The sequence below is a fragment of the Vanessa atalanta genome, chromosome 16 (assembly GCF_905147765.1).
Source record: "Vanessa atalanta chromosome 16, ilVanAtal1.2, whole genome shotgun sequence".
NCBI lineage: Eukaryota > Metazoa > Arthropoda > Insecta > Lepidoptera > Nymphalidae > Vanessa > Vanessa atalanta.
This window is the reverse complement of record NC_061886.1, coordinates 6,157,901-6,177,630: the sequence shown is the minus strand read 5'-3', so window position 1 is coordinate 6,177,630 and position 19,730 is coordinate 6,157,901. Positions and strand designations below refer to the sequence as shown.

General features: G+C 30.4%; 3 protein-coding genes across 3 annotated transcripts; 1 reads left to right on the top strand and 2 right to left on the bottom strand.

Annotated features, from left to right (window-relative positions):
- Positions 1 to 31: 31 nt before the first annotated feature.
- On the bottom strand, positions 32 to 1,733 carry LOC125069876 (DNA-binding protein RFXANK-like). The gene is made up of 5 exons (XM_047679479.1): positions 1,465 to 1,733; positions 1,161 to 1,353; positions 738 to 867; positions 363 to 510; positions 32 to 277 (listed from the first exon to the last, which is right to left on the bottom strand). Exons 1-5 carry the CDS (start codon positions 1,694 to 1,696, stop codon positions 228 to 230), a joined length of 753 nt encoding a protein of 250 aa, XP_047535435.1. The 5' UTR covers positions 1,697 to 1,733; the 3' UTR covers positions 32 to 227.
- Positions 1,734 to 2,310: 577 nt separating this feature from the next.
- LOC125070008 lies at positions 2,311 to 3,330 on the top strand. The gene is made up of 4 exons (XM_047679673.1): positions 2,311 to 2,527; positions 2,625 to 2,694; positions 2,973 to 3,136; positions 3,182 to 3,330. The coding sequence occupies exons 1-3, from the start codon at positions 2,445 to 2,447 to the stop codon at positions 3,132 to 3,134; spliced, it is 315 nt and encodes a 104-aa protein (XP_047535629.1). The 5' UTR covers positions 2,311 to 2,444; the 3' UTR covers positions 3,135 to 3,136; positions 3,182 to 3,330.
- Positions 3,331 to 4,817: 1,487 nt separating this feature from the next.
- LOC125069784 (EF-hand domain-containing protein D2 homolog) lies at positions 4,818 to 18,880 on the bottom strand. The gene is made up of 3 exons (XM_047679357.1): positions 18,490 to 18,880; positions 6,048 to 6,212; positions 4,818 to 5,573 (listed from the first exon to the last, which is right to left on the bottom strand). Exons 1-3 carry the CDS (start codon positions 18,657 to 18,659, stop codon positions 5,321 to 5,323), a joined length of 588 nt encoding a protein of 195 aa, XP_047535313.1. The 5' UTR covers positions 18,660 to 18,880; the 3' UTR covers positions 4,818 to 5,320.
- Positions 18,881 to 19,730: the final 850 nt, after the last annotated feature.

The window sequence follows — 19,730 nt, the reverse complement described above, 5'->3', positions numbered from 1 at the left end:
TTTTCTATGAGGAATAAATAAAGAACAATAATTAAGGTTTAATTCATATATTGTCTGTCTATTGAGTCACATAACATCACATGTTTTGTATAAGTTGAACTTAAAATATATATTAAATACGTTTTATATTAAAAACTAAATCCCTGTATTTTCATTTTAACTGCTGTAAGCAAATGAATCCATTGTGTTGGTTGTCCAAGGCAACTGAACATGAATGGGTAAATACTTCACATCTTGCTGAGGCAGCCAATCAAAAAGTTTTCTATCACAGTTTGAGCTGAAAATAAAACTTTGATTTAAATATCACTCAATAAAGTAATGATAACTTAATCTCTCTAGAATAAGTACAAATATATTAATACCCAGTTTGCAGTTATTGGTTGTGGTCAGAGTGTAGGCATCTTGATCATAGTCATTAGTAAGTGTTAAATCAGCACCTCTGATGAGGAGCTCATTACAAGTGTAGGGAAAATCGGCAGCTGCTGCATACATTAATGCTGTACTACCAGACTGAAAATAAGAAACAATCAAAATTTTAAAAATTCCAATCTTAAAATCTTAAAGTGCCAAAAACTTGAGATTTAATGTAATATAATCGGAATATTTATGATATATACGGAAATATATGGAAACAAAAATTCACAATTTATTTTCAAAACATACAACACTGTTTATAAAAATATTTTTATCTTCAAAGTTTCATTCATATTTATGTTGATAATTTTTAGTTTACTTACATCATCTTGAATATCAGCATCTGCTCCTTCATTTAACAGAAATTTCACAACCTCGTGGTGCCCACCTGCAGCCGCAAGATGGAGTGCAGTCTCACCTTCAGGACCTCTAATATTAACATTGGCACCACTCCTTTAATTAAAATTTATATATATTAAAAAATAGTTTATTGTATTTTTTTGCATAGTTGGTAATCCATTTATATTAAATATTTACAATTGTCATCTAGTCACACCACTGAAATGGATTGTTTCTTTGTTTCAAAATAAATTAATATTTCTATTTACAATATCATTAATATTATTCATCTTGTAGCAATATATATAACAAGTAGAAAAAGATCTGTAAAGTCTTTTTTGTCATCAACTCAATAGGAACACCCACACAACCTACTATTCAACAAACAATGGAAATAGCATTCTCACCAAACAAGGTCCTGGCAGCTGTTTAACTGTCCATAACTTGCTGCCCAGTGCAGCGCCGTGAGACCGTGCTCGTCCGTGATATCAACATACTGCTCCAGTTTCACGTCCTCACGGGTAACTTCTCCGCGACCAGCCTTCGCGTGAAAGCTACAATCGGGCTGGGGCAATTCGGGGACCCGCGCCTGCGTATTACCTAAAAACGCGACCTTGAACTCTTTAAAACTAATACGAGTCCTCACAAAGGATAATCGATAGAAGACATAATCAACGCTACTTAATGTACATTGTTAAAGAAAAACGTCACCTCTTTGTAAATTAGTCAAAGCCGTGCACTGGACAGACTTGTAAGGTGTAAATGCACTTTTTCTAACTCCATTTAAATTAGGCGCCCATCGTTGATATCCTCCACTTCCACTTTTGCTGCTGTCTTGGCTTCCAGATTCAAAGTCACATTTAAAGTTATCAACATTTTCTTCGTTTTCTTGTTTAATATCAATACTCTTTTCTTCATTTTTAACGGATATACCTTCCTCCATTTTTACATCTGACAAAAAAAGTTGACAACTGGCTCAACAGCTGTGTTACTAGGTATGTAAATTTTCTTTCCCTGCCCAATCTCACCAATCTCGCCAAAATAATAGTATGTTGACAAAAAATCCGAATACGACTACTTCTTTTTAGTTTCTTTTATTACAAAATTATTAATACAACCAATAATTTTAGATAATTAAGAAAAGGTTTCAAGTAAATCATACACATTTAATAAGTAACTTTAATACATTCATATCATAATAACGAAATTATATTGGTTTTTATCTCTTCAAAGGAATTTACCCCCTTAAACTTACCACGTAGAGAACTAATTTGTAAGACACAAAGTGCTGTAAAACTATGAGCTGATTCATTTGTAACTGCGTAGAGTAACTTATCAATTATTGACAATAACTTTCATGAGTATCATTGATTTGAGTGATTTTAAGTATATTTTTTCAACTAAATAAATAAACAAAAACAACCCTTTTATTTTTAATAATAGTTTTCTAATAACTTATTATTTTTTGTTGATATGAATAACCAATTGGCTAAATGAACACATCCGATGATGACAGATGTCAAGACAACTGTTTTCAAGGTCAAGTTTGTATTTTTAATTTCAAATTTTAACTGAAAGTTAGGATATGTCATTTAATTATTGTTTAAAGTTTACGTACTGTCAGCCTACGGTTATATTCAAATTAATAGCAAAATAATCATTTTTCTGCTTTATAATAGTTTTTAATAATCATGTCAACAGCTGGAAATGTTCAGCAATTACAACAAGATTTACAAAATGAACTGACCACTGCAAATCAACTTTTAAGGCTTATGTAAGTATTTATTAGTAAGGGTATAATTTTAAACTAGTTAATATTACCAATGAAAGAATAAACACAAAGCAAATATTAACCACCGATTCTTTTGCAGATCATTAGAGGTGCAAAAAATTAAAAATTTTACTAATCCAGGTGGCGAGTTTGAGGAGAACATAAAACAGGTACTTATATATTTTTGTTTTGCTATTCAATACTATTTTTTTTTAATATAGCAATGCAGACTACGTAGAAGTTATCTGATGGTAGATGGACATTGCTTCTTATAGAAATTGGCAATATCACTAATATTAATCATTCTTTATAAAGACATTATTCACTATGAACCATTAGAATTAAAATGTGATTTCATCAATACCAAAACAGCAAAAAGAAATATTGTTGCTTAGTGGTAGAATATATTATATAAATATCTTAAAATTCTAATCTACATATTTTCCAGAATGTCTCAACAATAGCAAGTCTTGCAAATATTCAGCAGATAAATATAACAAACTTGCCTCCGGTAAAACACCTTCAACTGGATTTAAGCCAACATACAAATCAGAATATGTCTTATGAACAGCATGACAGTTTTAGAAACAGTATGGATGAATCTCAGTAATTAGGACTAAGAATTACAATGATTTGTAAATATATTAGCTGTAATTACATTATTATTTTTTATTAATATGGTAAAAAAATTGATGTTGTGAATAATTATTTAATTTCTATATTGAACGTTGGAATTCTTAGTTTTTGGTTGATTTGATTTGAAATTTGTGATTGAAAGTGTTGAATAAAGCCTTTTTTTAATGTCATTGATTGTTTATATTTGGGTTGCCTGTATAAAAAAAAAATAACTATCAACTATGAACATAATTGAAAAGGAAACAACGAGCGTAAGACACTTGAATATATTAAATAAAATGCAGGAGCTAGCATAAGCTTTATGAAATTAGCTGATTCTAACATTATAGTAAAAATACAATATGCCATTAGCATATTTTTTATACATATTTTGCTTTTGTCCCTCATGGCCTTAACGGGCCTTAAGAATGGCTATAAGATTTACGCGCATCGGACGAGAGACGAGACGGACTATTTGATAGCGAAAAAGTCGTTGAGTACGAGCCTGACTGATAGTCCTAGTTGGTACTTTTGGATTTTGACGAATAACTTTGCAACTTTGTAGCAAAGCCCTTAAAATTGTGATTCCTAATGCGATGCACTCACTGGACGCGTGAAAGCCGGGTCTAAAATAGAATTGATTTTAAAGAAAGTAAATAGCTTAATCCAAGCCTGTATGACATACAGTGTAAGACGGAGTAAATATTAAAACCAAATAAGCAAATTTTTTCATACAAATTCGTAGTAATCCTAAAAATTTAACGTTTTTTTACTAAAACGGCCAATTTGATGTGATCAAGGTCCGGGCTGCTTGCTGACCACACGTGCGTTTGTATCGCGTTCGAATCTACAAAAACGCAAAAATAAACAAAAAAAACGCGCGTCGTCTGTGCGTTTATAATACGCCATATGCAAGGGGCCTTAATGCACGTTAGATTCTTCTGCGATCGTCTGCACGATTTAATCATGTCCCTCACCCATCAACTGAACTAAAACGACTGAACTGAACGTGAACTACAGACGACTCAAAAGGGATGAAAGTGCCTTAATTTAGCCGCCTTATGGCTTACTCCGTGCATTTCTTTGAGCCGTTTTTATTTTAACCCACTAAGGAAATTATGATGTGACACTATAGTCCCGAATCCTACGTCTTCTTTTCTAAGAAACTTTACAAATATTCCGTGCACCCTAGAAATCGTAAAATGGCTTTAATTTTAAGCTAGAAATTTTCTAGCTTAACTGCCTTGTCGCACCTATGCCAAAATTTGTGCGGCTTGTAAAGACGAAGTATTCATATTATTGTTCCGAAACTCTTTTTGAGTTTATAAGACTACCTAACTATTATATTAGTAACAATAATTCAATCAGAAAATGAAAAAAATAACAATCAATTTAAAACGACTACTTATAATAACACTTCTGTGCGTAAATTTCTTTTTCCCAATCAATCATTTGTTTTGCTGTTGTTCTATTTATAAATATTGTTTTTTTTTAATGATTAGTATCCAGTCTTCATATTTTCAATTACGTAAATGGTTAATAGTTGCAAACTTAAGAATTAAAGGGATTAGTGTGCTCGATTTGGTACCGTATGATATCGGTTCGGTTTCGGTTTATTTTCAATTATCAGTAAATTTGACAAATAATTATTATTTCAATGATAATAGATAAATAAATATGCCTTTTAATACAAATGTTTATTTAAATATATTTAAAAATTAACATTCCATCACAATTTACTTAAATATCTGTTTTTACATGTTCAACATGCAAACAACGATTTGTGTGAGTGATCTTATTTTTAGCTGATTTAATGTCAGACAGATTTACATTGCTCTCTTTAAGCAATAAAAACATTTTAACAGTAACCGCACCTAGATAACACTATTTTAATATACTAATATAACATAATACATCTAGTGTGTTAGGAAATCTTTAACATTTAGCAATAACTAAAAAAAATAATCGTTAAATTTGACACACAAGATTTGTTACTTTAATTTATTATAATAAATGATTAAAACAAATGCCTAAACTTGAAGGCAGTTAAAACACTATAGACAAACATTAATGTTGATTATTTGCCTAGACTTTTATATATATAACATTGGATTACATTTCTAAAGCCATGTGGTAACAGCTTACAGACTAGATAGACAACAACTTATCTTTACGCCTTAATTACTGTTGAAATACGGCTGTTTTTTCTTTGAACCTTTGCCTTCGCATGGCCTTCTCTTCAGCCTCGCGGCGCTTTTCCTCCTGTTCTTGAATGATTTCGTCGTGGAATTTATTCGTTTTTGCAAGTTCCTCAATCTTTGCCTCGAAGAAATTCTTTGCTCCATTAACACCAACTTGGTCAACATTTATTTCTGTCAATCTCGCAAAGGCTTCTAATCCAGAGTCTGATTCAAGTTCACCCGCTCGTGCTTTTCTAAAATATAAGCGAAAATTTAATAAATTACATTTATTTAAATATATAATTATTTTTGGTCTTTAAAATATAGATAAATGTGTGTCGTACGCATAAAATAAATTATGATTTAATTAGGATTACAGGCAATCGTTTAGTCATTATTCATGTTACAACTACCGCTATCGCATGGCAAGTTTCACTAAACTAGACAAAAAAAATGAAAGTTAAATATTGAACTAATGTTATGTAGCCATATACGTCCCTGAATCTGTAATCAATAACTTTTCCATTAGGTTCCAGTCGAGAGAAACGCTCGCAGACAGGCCTTTTAAAGAATGTTACGTTAATCTACTTGTCCGTTACGTATGTAGCTTGAGCTTAAAGCTTTCGAACTATAAAAAATTAGTACCTATACAAGACTTTTTGTATACTTAATCCTTTATTAGGTATATATTTAAAATTATGATTTACGTATTTTTCAAATTAACTAACCGGTAAATCAGCAAGAATTCTCTAAAACTAATCTTGTTGTCGCCGTCTTCATCGACTTCGTTGATCATAGCTTTTAAGCCGAGATGTGTTTGTGGAGCTCCAAGGCGCTCCATCATACGTTTAACTTCGGTAAGGTCCAGAAACCCGTCTTGACCTTCATCGAATCTGAAACAAAATTTGCATATGAATTACTACTTGATATATTAAATACAAACAATAAATGTATTAGTAGATACCTACTAATACAAACACTATGATGACTATACAGTCATCATAGTGTTTGTCATATTGCATAATCAAAAGTGTAGAGGATATAATTTTTATCCTATGCCCATTTTATAATTTTAAAATTTAAACGTATAATTCATTCGTAGTTTATGTTATGTGTAGACAATTATTAAATAATTATTGTTTTTTGATTCTGGCAATAAAATAATATTCAACATGTAGTAATTAAATGTGTGTTTGCTTATTAGGTAGATTTTTAGAGAAATTATGAAAAACCTCCGTAAGCCGAACTACGAATATTACCCGGCCATATCTGCGATCGTGATGAAATTGTACACTAACAACAAAAGTATATTAGGTAGGTACCTAAGACAAATGAGACAGCAAAAGGAAATCTCATTCATTTTTTTATATGATTCATAACTTTTTGCTCTTTGTTTTTTATAATAAAAAAAACATCTAAGAATGTTGTTTATTATAACATAAATAAATACAGATAATCACGTACTTAATCGTATTCACATAAAGTGATGTGTCAAGAGTCAAGACACGTAATTTTATATAATTACAAGTGATTAAAAACGATGTGCCACAAACAGTAGGTACCTAACAAATACCTATCCAGATTTCCATACTGGAGAACCGTTATTACTGCTGTAAGGCAAGTTATTTGATAAAGAAAGTTATTATACGCGTGGACTGCATGTTGATGGATGATATTGAATACAAGTCTATCAAAATATTTCAAGTTTTTTTTTTAATACTTATATTTAAATAATCAATTTTATTTGCTTTGATTATTTACATATAGGTGCTCATATAAGTCCCCAATGTTGGATAATAATAATTCTTATAGAAATAAATCCTAATAAAATAAAAAATGAGCAGTTGCTCATTAAGTAAATTGACTAGGTACCTCTTATTTATAAAGTTTATATTGGGCCTGTTTTATTCATAAAATATTGCTAAAAGATTTAATACAAGCATCAACATTTAAATATCCAAAGAATATTAATAAAATATCTTTTATTCTCTTTTCATTCAATTTTTAGTCTAAATACCAACTTAAATTTTTACTCAACCAGCAATAATTTGTATGCAAATTTTGTTTAATTTAATTTCGTAGACTATCACCTTGTCGAAAACAATATAATAAATTTGAATGACGTATCAGTCATATTATGTATTAACTTTAACATGCGCCACGCCGAATATATTTTATTTTAAAGCGAATCCTTTCTGCTTTATAGATGATCGTAACGTTATTGATCAGGATTTACCTAAGCTGTTTTAACTATCATTCTTAAGTAGGTAGGTAGGTACGGTAGATAGCGGATCTTGATATTTAGACAAGGTTTACCTAAAGGTAAACTTAAATATTTGTATGTCATTACAGCAAGCAATATTAACTTTACCTGAAAATAATTTTACATGTGTAATTTATATTGATAGACAGATCTAAATTTGATATAGTATTTAAAATTATACGATATATATAACGTGTATAAAATTAATATTCCAAGTCGTTTAATAAATATTATGTAATAATATTGACTTATATCACAAATATCTGCAATAATTATTAGTTATTGACATTGATAAAATTTTTTTATTAACGACTTATTTAATATAGTTTAATAAAACAGATTTATCAAAATGATTGCCTTTAGGGAGTGTCATACAATCACGATATTTTATCTTCTAGTTGACTTTATCATTGCTTTAAAATTTCAATTCTGAATAATTACATACCGAAATGTTATTCACAGTTATATGATGTGTGTTTAATGTGATTAATTAATTAATTAAATATTTTCACATGTTTCGTTTGCAAAAGAAATCAACAACAATATTTTCATCACGAGTTTTGCATTGAGACAATGACAATCATTTTATTACCACGACCAGTTTAAATATTACAATGTTTAAGATAGATACTCAATAAAAGTCATTACGTCATCCAACGTCCAAGATTATTTAGAACAGTTTATTGGAGTATATAATATACACGTGTACCTAGTGTAAACTCGCTACCTCTTTACTGCACACTTGTGACTTGACCGATTTACCGACATAAAACAATGCTTAAGATTTTTAAGTTTTCAACTTTTAATTTAACCGCAAAGCTGCTTTTGTTCTCTTTCAAACTACATATACCTATTCTTTTGTATACCATATAGAATAGTGATGTCAACAACCTACACAAAAGATATATGTACATTGTGACAAAGTATACGCTATTGAAATGCATTCACTCGCAAAACGTAACGCTAGTTGCGGATTACAAATTGTATTGTCTCGAGGCAAGCCATGTCAAAGAACGCGTGTAGGTACCTTGAAACCACGTAACTACAAATACACGTAACGATAATGAATACATTATAAAAAAAAAAAACTTGTATATTTTTCTACAACATACGTCGTTGTTACCTTGGATATAAAGATACTTTAAAACTTTCCGTTTATGCAGAAAAATGTATAATTATTACTATTGAGTTCTTAGTTTTTTTTAGTTACTATTTGTACTATGCATTGATTATTACTACAGAGTCCTCCGGAATATATATTTTCTTTTATTTTTAATTAATTAATTTTATTTTACGAAGTGGTAACAGCTCAAAAGATACGTTCTGATGACGTTTTCCTGACACATTCTAAACGGAGACTGGCTATGTGTACAAAAATATTATAGTGCATAAAGTCTGTGTGCGCAAACAAATTCGTATTCTCTATTTCCTCCGACATTGTAAAGAGATCAAGAGCGGAATTAAGAGCTTTACGTTTTTTATTATACGACATTTAAAATTGCCAAATACCTTTTTTTATGATATCGGTAGGCGGACTAGCAAATGGGCCACCTGATGGTAAGTGGTCATCACCGGCCATAGACAATGGCGTTGTAAGAAATATTAACCATTCCTTACATCACCGATGCGCCACCAACCTTGTGAATTAAGATGTTACGTCCCTTGTGCCTGTAGTTACACTGGCTCACTCACCCTTCAAACTGAAACACAACAATACTGAGTACTGCTGTTTGGCGGTAGAATATGTGATGAGTGGGTGATACCTACCCAGACGGGCTTGCACAAAGTCTTACCACCAAGTAAACCTACCATTGCTTTTTTGTATTTGCAAATTAACTTATTTGTGACAAAAATCCAATAACTTTTAATGGCCTAACCTAGTAATTCAAAACTAAGGTCTTATTTTTTATAGCTTATTAGGCCACTAGTCCAATAAGGCAGTTACAATTCGTAACAATCAATAAGTGAACGATATCCATGCCCAATAAAGATTAATTTAAAAATATTGTTCATTTCGCTTCATGCAGCAGAATGCGTGCATAAATTTACTTGAACATGAATATAAAACTTTAGTCTTGGTACGAAAATAATAAAAAACTCATGTTTAAAGAACAAACATTTCATAGCTTCGTTGCATAATTTGAATTCAAAAGCACTCATAAAGAATGAGAACAAAAATAAGAAGATATTTTGGAAATATAAACTTTGTATTTTTAACTAAATGCCCCAAACGTGGTTCCTTGTGTATTCATGATTCAAGGAATTCTTTGCGGGAGTCGTAATATTATATAAGTGCGCACACTTGTCATCTATTCTTTTTTTAACATCTTCTAACCTTAAATATTATCTTCCTTCACAAGACAAACTAAAACTTTTTGGATATAAAATGTCTTGACTACTTGACTAACTGATTTTATGCAAGGCATAGCTTAAACTTAAGAGATATGAAATTAACATACATTACATATCCACAAACTTGCACTGAAGTAGCGTATTGAATTAAACTGCAATCGATCTCCTTAACACGATAAAAAGGGAAGACTTTACCTAACTTTCGGGCATTGACGTACTGCTACTGATTACTGAATCAACAAACGAGCCAAAGCGAGTGTCATGTAAATTTTCATCGGGCCATAGTACACTTCGAAATTGACAAAAACTCTCAACATACTGAACGGATTCGCATCATAATATCTGTCTATACACAATATACATTCATTAGATTTTCCAATTAGGATAGTCTTGTCATAAAAAAACCTCCAATAAGCAATGGTGCTAAAGCAAACGAGGTCAGAGATAATGAAATGGAATCGCCCTACTATCTAGAATAACGAAGTCCACATCCTCAGGCAACGATATCACAGGAACAAATAAAAACATTTATACATTTTTGCTTGAATATTTGTATATTAATTGCTAAATTTGCAAACAAAATTCGATTTCAAAATCTAAAAATAATTAAATGAAATTTGTTATAGGTATGAATAACATCGACGACTTTAAATGACTCATTAGGTTTGTCAGTTTCGAAAATTATTTTATTATATCGGCGTATGTGGACGATTTGGCGAATTTTATTGTGCAATGTCAGATAGCCGGTTAAAAATGTTTTCCGTAAGTTATTTAACCGATTAAAATTGATATTATTATTTGAAAGTGTTACGTAATGTTTATGTACCTATCGTGCGGATTTCATTGAAAAGTGTGATGGATATTTTAGATAGTTATGTAAATGCAAGGTCGAATTAAGAAACTGGATATGATTTTTGAAATATGTATTTTTTAATACATTATTAATTTTTAAATGGATATATTGGTCTAGATTCAATTGGTGTGGACATTTAAAATATATAAACCATAAAAAATCTGAAAAATGCTTCTGTTCTATTGGATCCAGGATCTAGAGGTTGGAGGTAAAATAGTTTTGGTCGAATGTCAAATTTTGTCTTCGACCTCTCAATAGTTTCTAGTGGGTCTTTATGTGTTATAGTTATGATACGTTCCTGATTCTATTCCGATCTTACTTCGATTATTCCTCACAAAAATAAAACTTATTTCAATCGTAACCGAGGGCGAATTTTTACTTATATCGGTTACGACACGATCCCGATTATATTTCGATCCATTTTCGAACGTATCGTAACTGGATAGTTGTGTTAGTACGTAGAATATGCAAACGGATGATTAGCAACAAGTACGTTTAAATAACGAATAATTATCTCTTTATATGACATGATATGAATTTAAATATACTAAACCATATACAACCTAATTGATAGTAAAAATAACAGGCAGGTACTATAATATAACACATATACAAACTATTAAAACAAAAGTTTAATGACGTGTGACAAGATAGTTGGTGTCTATTACGTTACCATAATTAAATATAGATAGTTTAAGCTGCTTAAGGATAGTAGAAGATATAACCCGACAAATACAGTAGACACGAACTCTACTTTTACTGTTACTGAATGTTTGCATACCACCCAATTAATAGGTATTCTAACATGAAAGAGCGTTTTTTTATTATTTCTCAGTTCCAGTATGAATTAGTATTAGGATATTCCAATCATGGGCCCAAGGCAAGTATTAATTTTAATTACATGGATGGTGGTTTACAATCTTAGTAATGTCTAAAAAGATTTTTTTTCATCCAGACCACATAAATATCAATTTAATAGCATAAATAATACCAAAAAGAATATTTTTTTTTTTAAGTTGTAATTTCGCAATACTTATCTATGTAGATTGCATAAATATGTATTGCAAAATAGCAACTAAACGAATTAACTGTGAAACAAAACGATTTCCCAACAAACTATTATTGTTTATTTCCGACCTAGCTGCGTTTAATTTCCTATTTCTTTAATAGCTCTATCGACCGCAACACGATTCAGAACAATTTCGTAAATGCAATTCTTCAAAATAACTTAAAATAGAAGTGTGGTTGTACTCGTGCCAAATCCATAAAAACTTTTCAATCACTTCATGTATATTATAACCATTTATAACCAAATGGGTTTTGTTAATGTATTATTGGGTAAAAAGGTGAGATTTGATAAGATACCTTATCTACAATAATAGTATATCTAATGGTGGACAGTTAGTTTATATAAAATAGATAATATCAGGAGTTCAAGACCAATCGAAAATATTACCAAGTTTAGTCATTTTTCCCCTGATCAAGTTGTACCTCAATATACAACATATATAATAGACAGTCAAAACGTAATCATAAATCTGAAAACGTAGTACAAAAACACGCTATTTAACCCAGTACTTAAGTAGTGAGCGACTAACAAAAAATTAACATTAAAGAGATATTTTAGATGAAAATAACACAAACATATATTCAATTTATGAATAAATGTATTATAAGAGAAAGTTACGGATGCATATTTGCACGAGACATTGATTTAATGTATTTTAAATTGATGACACATAACCTTTCATTGCTGTACATTAGCTTTAGTTTACAATTTCCAAAGTAAACAAGAATTGTCTTGAATCTATAACAAGGTGCGTAGTTAATAAATAAAAATATAAACATTGGAATTGTGTGCATAGTAATTAACCATTAACAACTGATATATTTCAATAAGTTTTATTTGAAAGTAAAGTCGAGAAGGTTCAGTGGCTAGAACACTTGAAACTTAAACGAAGATTGTGTGTTCATGTCCGGCAAGGCACCACTTTTCTTGTTCTTAATTTGTTTTTATTATTAATCTCATGCTCGGCGTTAAAGGTAAATATCGCAAGGAAGCTGCATGTTTCAGATAAAAATATTCGACAAGTGTATTGACCATCACGTAGTGGAGCATCACGAGTTGAAATAAGATTCAAACTCTTTCCTCAAAAGGATCTTTTAGCCTTAGACTAGCAGTAGTCTATTTACAGGCTATTAGTATCCTTTTTATTTTGGTAGTTTTTATAGATTATCCAATATATGCCCCGGATCAAAAGACATTACAGCTATCATAATATGCAGTAACCATTGCTTTAATCCCTGGATTGACTAAAATGTCTATTTTTTGTAATAATCGATAATATCGTTATAGTCTAATGTGCATGATGTGAAACTAAAATTATATATTCACATATTACATTCAAATTTAATTAATTACAACATAAATAAATATGTATACTTACATTGTTTTTTAGAATTTAACATTCGACCTAATCATAAAGTTAAAATAAAAATTATTATTCTTATTTTTTACTTAAACTTGAAACGTTGTCTTTTAACAAATTCTTCATGTTATTATAACTATTTATCGTGTAGACGATCGTTGAGTTTTTATTATTTTCCTTTAACGATAACTAATTAAAAAAAAATACAAAAACATTAGCTACACCTAAAATATTAGTAATCGCATTTGATACCATTTTATCTGACATGGTAATAAAACAATATTAATTTAAACAATAAAACGCCGATTGCTTCAAAAAAATACAAAACATCATTAGATAAATTCAACCGATTAATCATATTTGCTTCAAACTTAGATATGATTAAAAATATATATATAGTTAACATACGTTATTCTGCATTTATATACAGGTATAATATATTACATATAAGTATATATTTGAAATAAAACGAATCAAAGGGGAAATCTAAAAAAAGAATGACCTTAAGATCATAAGTGAAAAATTGCAGAATTACGGGAAGCTTCAGAAGGGATCAGAAATCGTTTAAATGTAGATTCATTCATATGTAATATACCTTCTTAGATTTTGTTGTTGAAATATACTTGATATAAATAGTTACTTAAACTTGCCATACTTTTTTATCATTATCATATTATAATTTCTTTCTGAATTTCATAATTTACTTAACAATTAAAAAAGTCAAAGTTCTAATAACATTTAATTTCAAACATAAGTACATATATGTATCATAACTTATATAAGTATATATATATATATATATATATATATGTAATACTTATGTAACTAAATGACCAATTTCATGACGACAATGATGATGGTTATCAATACAGTCAGTGGCAGTACGCCCCCATCCTCTCTAGGAGCGATAACATCAACTTCCTCTCAACATATTGTCTCGTATATTATCTTAATTCGTAAAAAAAAAAAACAATAACTTAACAAACACCATATCGTACTCGGCTTGATTCATCAGGATTATATCAATTTTAAGAAAACAGCAATATATGTATCAAAGAATAATTTTAAAACTTTAAAATATATTAAAATAAAAAAATTGCGGGTGTGTTTTTGTGAGTCACAGGTCACCGCCTCACCGGGCACCCGTCATTGATTTTGTCGCCTGATATCTCGACAGTCGCACTTACTCCCCACGCTGATCAATTTTAAACTCACGACGAGTGCATTTATCATAACAACTGCCATACTTGGTCATGGAAGTGCAATCATATTTCCTTGAAATTTGATTAGATTCGTAACAGTAATTTAAAGTTTATTTGTTATTGTATATTATGTTTAATAATCATTTACCCTTGTGAGATAGTGGAGGTGTACCTAAATATTATTAAAACAAACATATACCTAATGCAACTAACAGCATAAAATTATTATATTAACTTGCATATTAGAGGGCCCTAGCTAAATTTTTATCAATGTTGGTTTTAGTATTTAGGTAAATTACTAGCATTAGCATTAGCAGCCTGTAAATTTTCCCATTGCTGGGCTAAAGGCCTCCTCTTTCTTTAAGGAGAAGGTTTGGAGCATATTCCACCACGCTGTTCCATTACGGCGGAATACACATGTGGCAGAATTTCGTTGAAATTAGACACATGCAGGTTTCCTCACGATGTTTTCCTTCACCGCCGAGCACGAGATGAATTATAAACACAAATTAAGCACATGAAAATTCAGTGGTGCCTGTCTGGGTTTAAACCCGAAATCATCGGTTAAGATGCACGTGTTCTACCCACTGGGCCATCTCGGCCCTTAAAAGCTCGGCACAAAATTAAAAGAAATAATGTAATAAATTCATTTCCCATGGTTAACATTCAAAACGATTCAATTTGATGAATTAAGTGCGCATATATGAACATGATTAATTTTAATTTAGGGGACTAAACCAATCTTGGTAGTACAAACACATAAAATACTAAAAGTAAAATGAGTGTGCGTGTTGGAGTTTATGAATAAACCGCAAGAATGAGACACTGATGACTAATTGTTGACACTATATATTATCAAGGAAACAGGTATTTTACGTTATACTTAAAACGAGCAATATACCGCTTACTTTGTATTATAAATTATATGAATCAGTCAAACCACGTTTTTGATTCTTACGATTAATTAGTGACGGAACCGGAAGAATGAATGACGATGATGGTGAACTAAACCGAAACATATCAATTATTTATCAATACAATTAACTATAACGGAATGAATCAGTATTTTTTTTCTTTTATTAAAAAATATGAAACAGCTTATTAAAACAAAGTTAAAAAGATACTTAAATAAACAAAAAATTAACTAGTTAATGAACAAATATAATTACGGCGCTATTTTATTAATAAAACCTTTCAAGGCAAACATGCTATATAAAAGGGTATAAAAACAATTGCTCGTTTTATGTAATGCCACATAAATGACGTTAATAAAATAATAATTGACTGATCTATTATATACATTCTACATCGTCCTGGTTATTAAATTTCCAAAACTGTATTCAGATATGAGTCACAAATGGTCTGGCACATTTCAATGACAATTTTCGAAAAATTAAACAGGTCACCATATTGCGCATTTTTCAACCATACTTCATGATATTTATTTTATAGTTAAAGTGCCCTGCGATTTCATCTTCATTAAATTTTGATCTTATATATATCTCTGTTTTATACACCGTATATATACCGGTTTGGTAATTGTTTGGTTGTGTATTGGTGAGTGAACTGCTTAGTTCGTAGTATTAAGTTTAAAGTATAGAATACTAGACTAACATTCTTCAATAAACTGTCTGTAACTTTAAGTTCTTGAAGTTAACAGTTTACAAACAAACTCTCTTCGCGCTTATGAAGAAAATAAAAAAAATACTATCAAATGACTTGTTTATTGTTGAATTTAATAACATTTACATATGTAAGTAAATATGTGTCGTAGGGTCGAGGTAAGGAAAAGGAGTCTGGGACTTCAAATTACCTTAATTATCTTAAGGTGGAAAGTTTTTCACTACTATCAAATCTAATAAGATAAGAATTAGTACTTTATTATTTTAAAATACTATATGATACAAATTATAATTACTTAGAATAATTTTCATTTGTATGCTTAGGTATATAATTAATAGTTATATGTTGGTATACAATTTTTCACTCCGACTTCTTTGATAAATTTAATACGCTAAATGTAATAAAAAATGTCATACTACATTATAACCTATATGATTATAGCCCATCATTTCAGTGAAATTAGAAAATATATACCTACAGACGTATTAAGAACCTTCCCTATTCTATTGAGGTTGATTAAAAAGTATTTTTTTTATAAGTCTTTGTGCTCTATAATCACTATGTATAAAACAGGGCTAAGTTATCCATTAATCAGAGTGGACAACTGCCTCAGGTCTCGAATGGTCTAGGGGTAAAAGGGGTAAAGGGTCCCCGAAAAGAGTATTGCCTGACATGGTTACTTCGGCAGTGTTTAAAAGACTATAAAATAATAATAATAATAATAAAACTTTATCTGCTTTACTTTATCCATGTTGAGTTATTTTAAAAAGTATTTTTTGAACACAATTCTTTGGGTTGAATATTTTTAATTGACTATGTTTTTAAAGACTTCTCTACAAGTAAGTTAAGTATATAAAATAGGAAGCTATATTTTCAACTTAAATGCTCGTTGAATGCACAATAAAAAAATATTTGGCAATTTCATAAGTACATACCTACCTAATTGTTGTTCTATAGTTATTGTAATGAATGACGCGATGTTTATTTGTTTGGCGAAGAGCAAACAATAACCGTTTTTGTTTAATGAATGCCGACAAGGAGTATGGTCTGGGTAATACAATAATAATACATACCTATAACTACAGTAGGTACAAACGGTTTACCGAAAATAATAACTATGCGGGTCGCTAACATCGTCGTTTTGTAAAATTGCTGTTTCTGGAGCTTATTAAAGTTTAAAACATAATCTACTTGGCGTTTTAAAAAATTTAATAAATTGAATCCAGAATTCCAGACACATTAAAATGTACCTTGCGGTTTTTTGCGGCTTCGCCTGCGTTGTTTTTTATTTACCACTTGTATATAATGTTTATCTATCTTATAAGTGAAACCAAATACAAAGTATAAACAGAACTAAAGTTACTACACTAATGTCTGTGACATTTGATAAATTGACGCCCATAAAAATTTCATAGGAATATTATAGTTCGGGGACATTTAGATTGAATGTCACGCACAAATATTTTTATGGATGCTGAAGTTTAAATTGATACAAACTAAAGAAGGCGAATGTTATAAGTTTCGACAATTACCCTCACTTAAAAAACAATTACATTTAAAAGTATTCCTTTTAAAGTCGTTAACTATTTAATTATTGACCTGAATTATGAATGTAAGTGTATTTTTCACAATGAAGTCGTCAAATTGCAATAAATCGCCGTGTGAATCCACGGTTATCTTATTAAAAGATAAATGAAAGTTATAATGAAGTGAATAATAACTCTCATAATAAGTTCGCGTCCTATTCATACTCAGAGTCTCCCACGACGATTCACCATATTACTTAATAAATTACATCTATTATAGTTTTATCAATTTAATATTGTGCTTTTACTACTTTCACTTAAACATGGTTATAAAACATGCATATTTAATGCGAAGAATGTAACACCACAAGGTTGTTTAAAAATCAGTTGACATAGGAAAGTCAGTGATTTGAATGGGATAAAACGATAAAGTTTGAAACTTTTATTAATATGTTGTACGTGACTCGTACCGGATAAGTTAGCTTGTTTTAGTTTAAGGTAGGCGGATATTATATACGTATGTATATATCCTTAACTGATGGCATTCGTTTGTGGTATTCGGTAGGTACTCATATAAAAACTATATATATTATATTTATCATTATAAATATTTTAAGAAGGTAAAGGTAAGTATTGTATAAGGTTAAACTAGTCTTGACTACCAGCCCATTTAAATTGTTTAACTTCATAAAATAAAAGATATAAGTAATACAAATAATAATTTCCTTAATTAAAAGTTGAAACAAGTTATTTCCATGATAATTAAGTCCATAAATCTTAGCATATTCATTTACAACCTGGCTTTACTAAAACAACTACGACAAACACCTGTCAGGGTTGTAACCTGTCTAATAACAAAGCACGCATTGTAAATAATTTATCTTTCGAAAATGTATTAAAGGTTAAATAAGCCTGAACTTACTTGTTGAACGTATTTTCGTATTGTTTTATTTCCTTCCTAGAGAATTCGTGAAACTCGGTATAAACGTTCACGAATTTATATTTGGGCTTGACCTCAACACCTTCCTCTAATTTTTCATTTATGGCCTGTCTCCTCATTAGGATTCCACTAAGTTCTTCAGTAGCTGCCATTATGTAGACGAAATGCGCGCGAAAAAAGGTAGAAAAAAGTGATTTTTCGGAAAGACGAGATTTGCGCACGGCGTAAAGACACTGTTCACTATCGTACGAACTTACGGGCACTGGCTGTGGCTGTTTGGCCGGTCTGAACTCCGCAGTCGGCACAGCAGTCAGTGCGTCGCACTCCGCGCTCCCGCGTATCACAATCAAGTCGCGGGGGACGGACGAATCGACGCAACTATGTGCCGCGCACCATTCTACGATCAAACAAATCTTGCTACTACTGAGATACAAATAAAGTTTAATACTTAGTCATAAACCTTCACTGTACGAATGCCCTTGCGGTAAGATACATCACGATCTCGACACTTAAGCAAAAATTCTAATCTAAAAGTCTTCTTAAGCTATATGCTATAAAATACAATGTTCTACATGGCAAAAATATTTTCATAATATTTGTTTAAAGGTTGCATTTCGCTCTATTTTCAACACAATAGCACAGAGCAAATTAAAGCTTTTAAAGAAGTCCAATAAGTCTTGTCAAGTAGATATCAGTTCAAGGCAAAGAGGTCTAGGTCAGAACTTAAAGTACCTAAAAGCTTTATGTAGGTTTTATTCATTCATTTGACATCTAACGAAATACTTTTCTTAATATATCAAAGTCTTGAATAATCCGTTTTCTGGAAAATTATTATTAAATTAAACGATTTTTCGTTACACTAAAAATTTAAAAAGTGCATAATTGCTTTGGGAATTATTATTAAGCAATATTGCTAAGCGAAAACTGTAATAATATACAGAGAAGGCAAAATACACTGGGAATGGGACAGCTTTCTGACTATAATATATAATAATTCTTTAATATATGTCTATTAGAAATAATATTGGAGAAATTTACGTCATTCTTTAGGAATTATGTCAGAAACATTTAATACGCCATTATCAATTGGGTACCACAAAATGGAGGAAAATACTGAAAACCAGTGGCCTCGTCAATCGTAACGACGTCATTCTTCATTCATACACGACAAAACGCAACCGCATATTATAGCAAAGGAATCGCACTTGTTGTATGAAATTCAC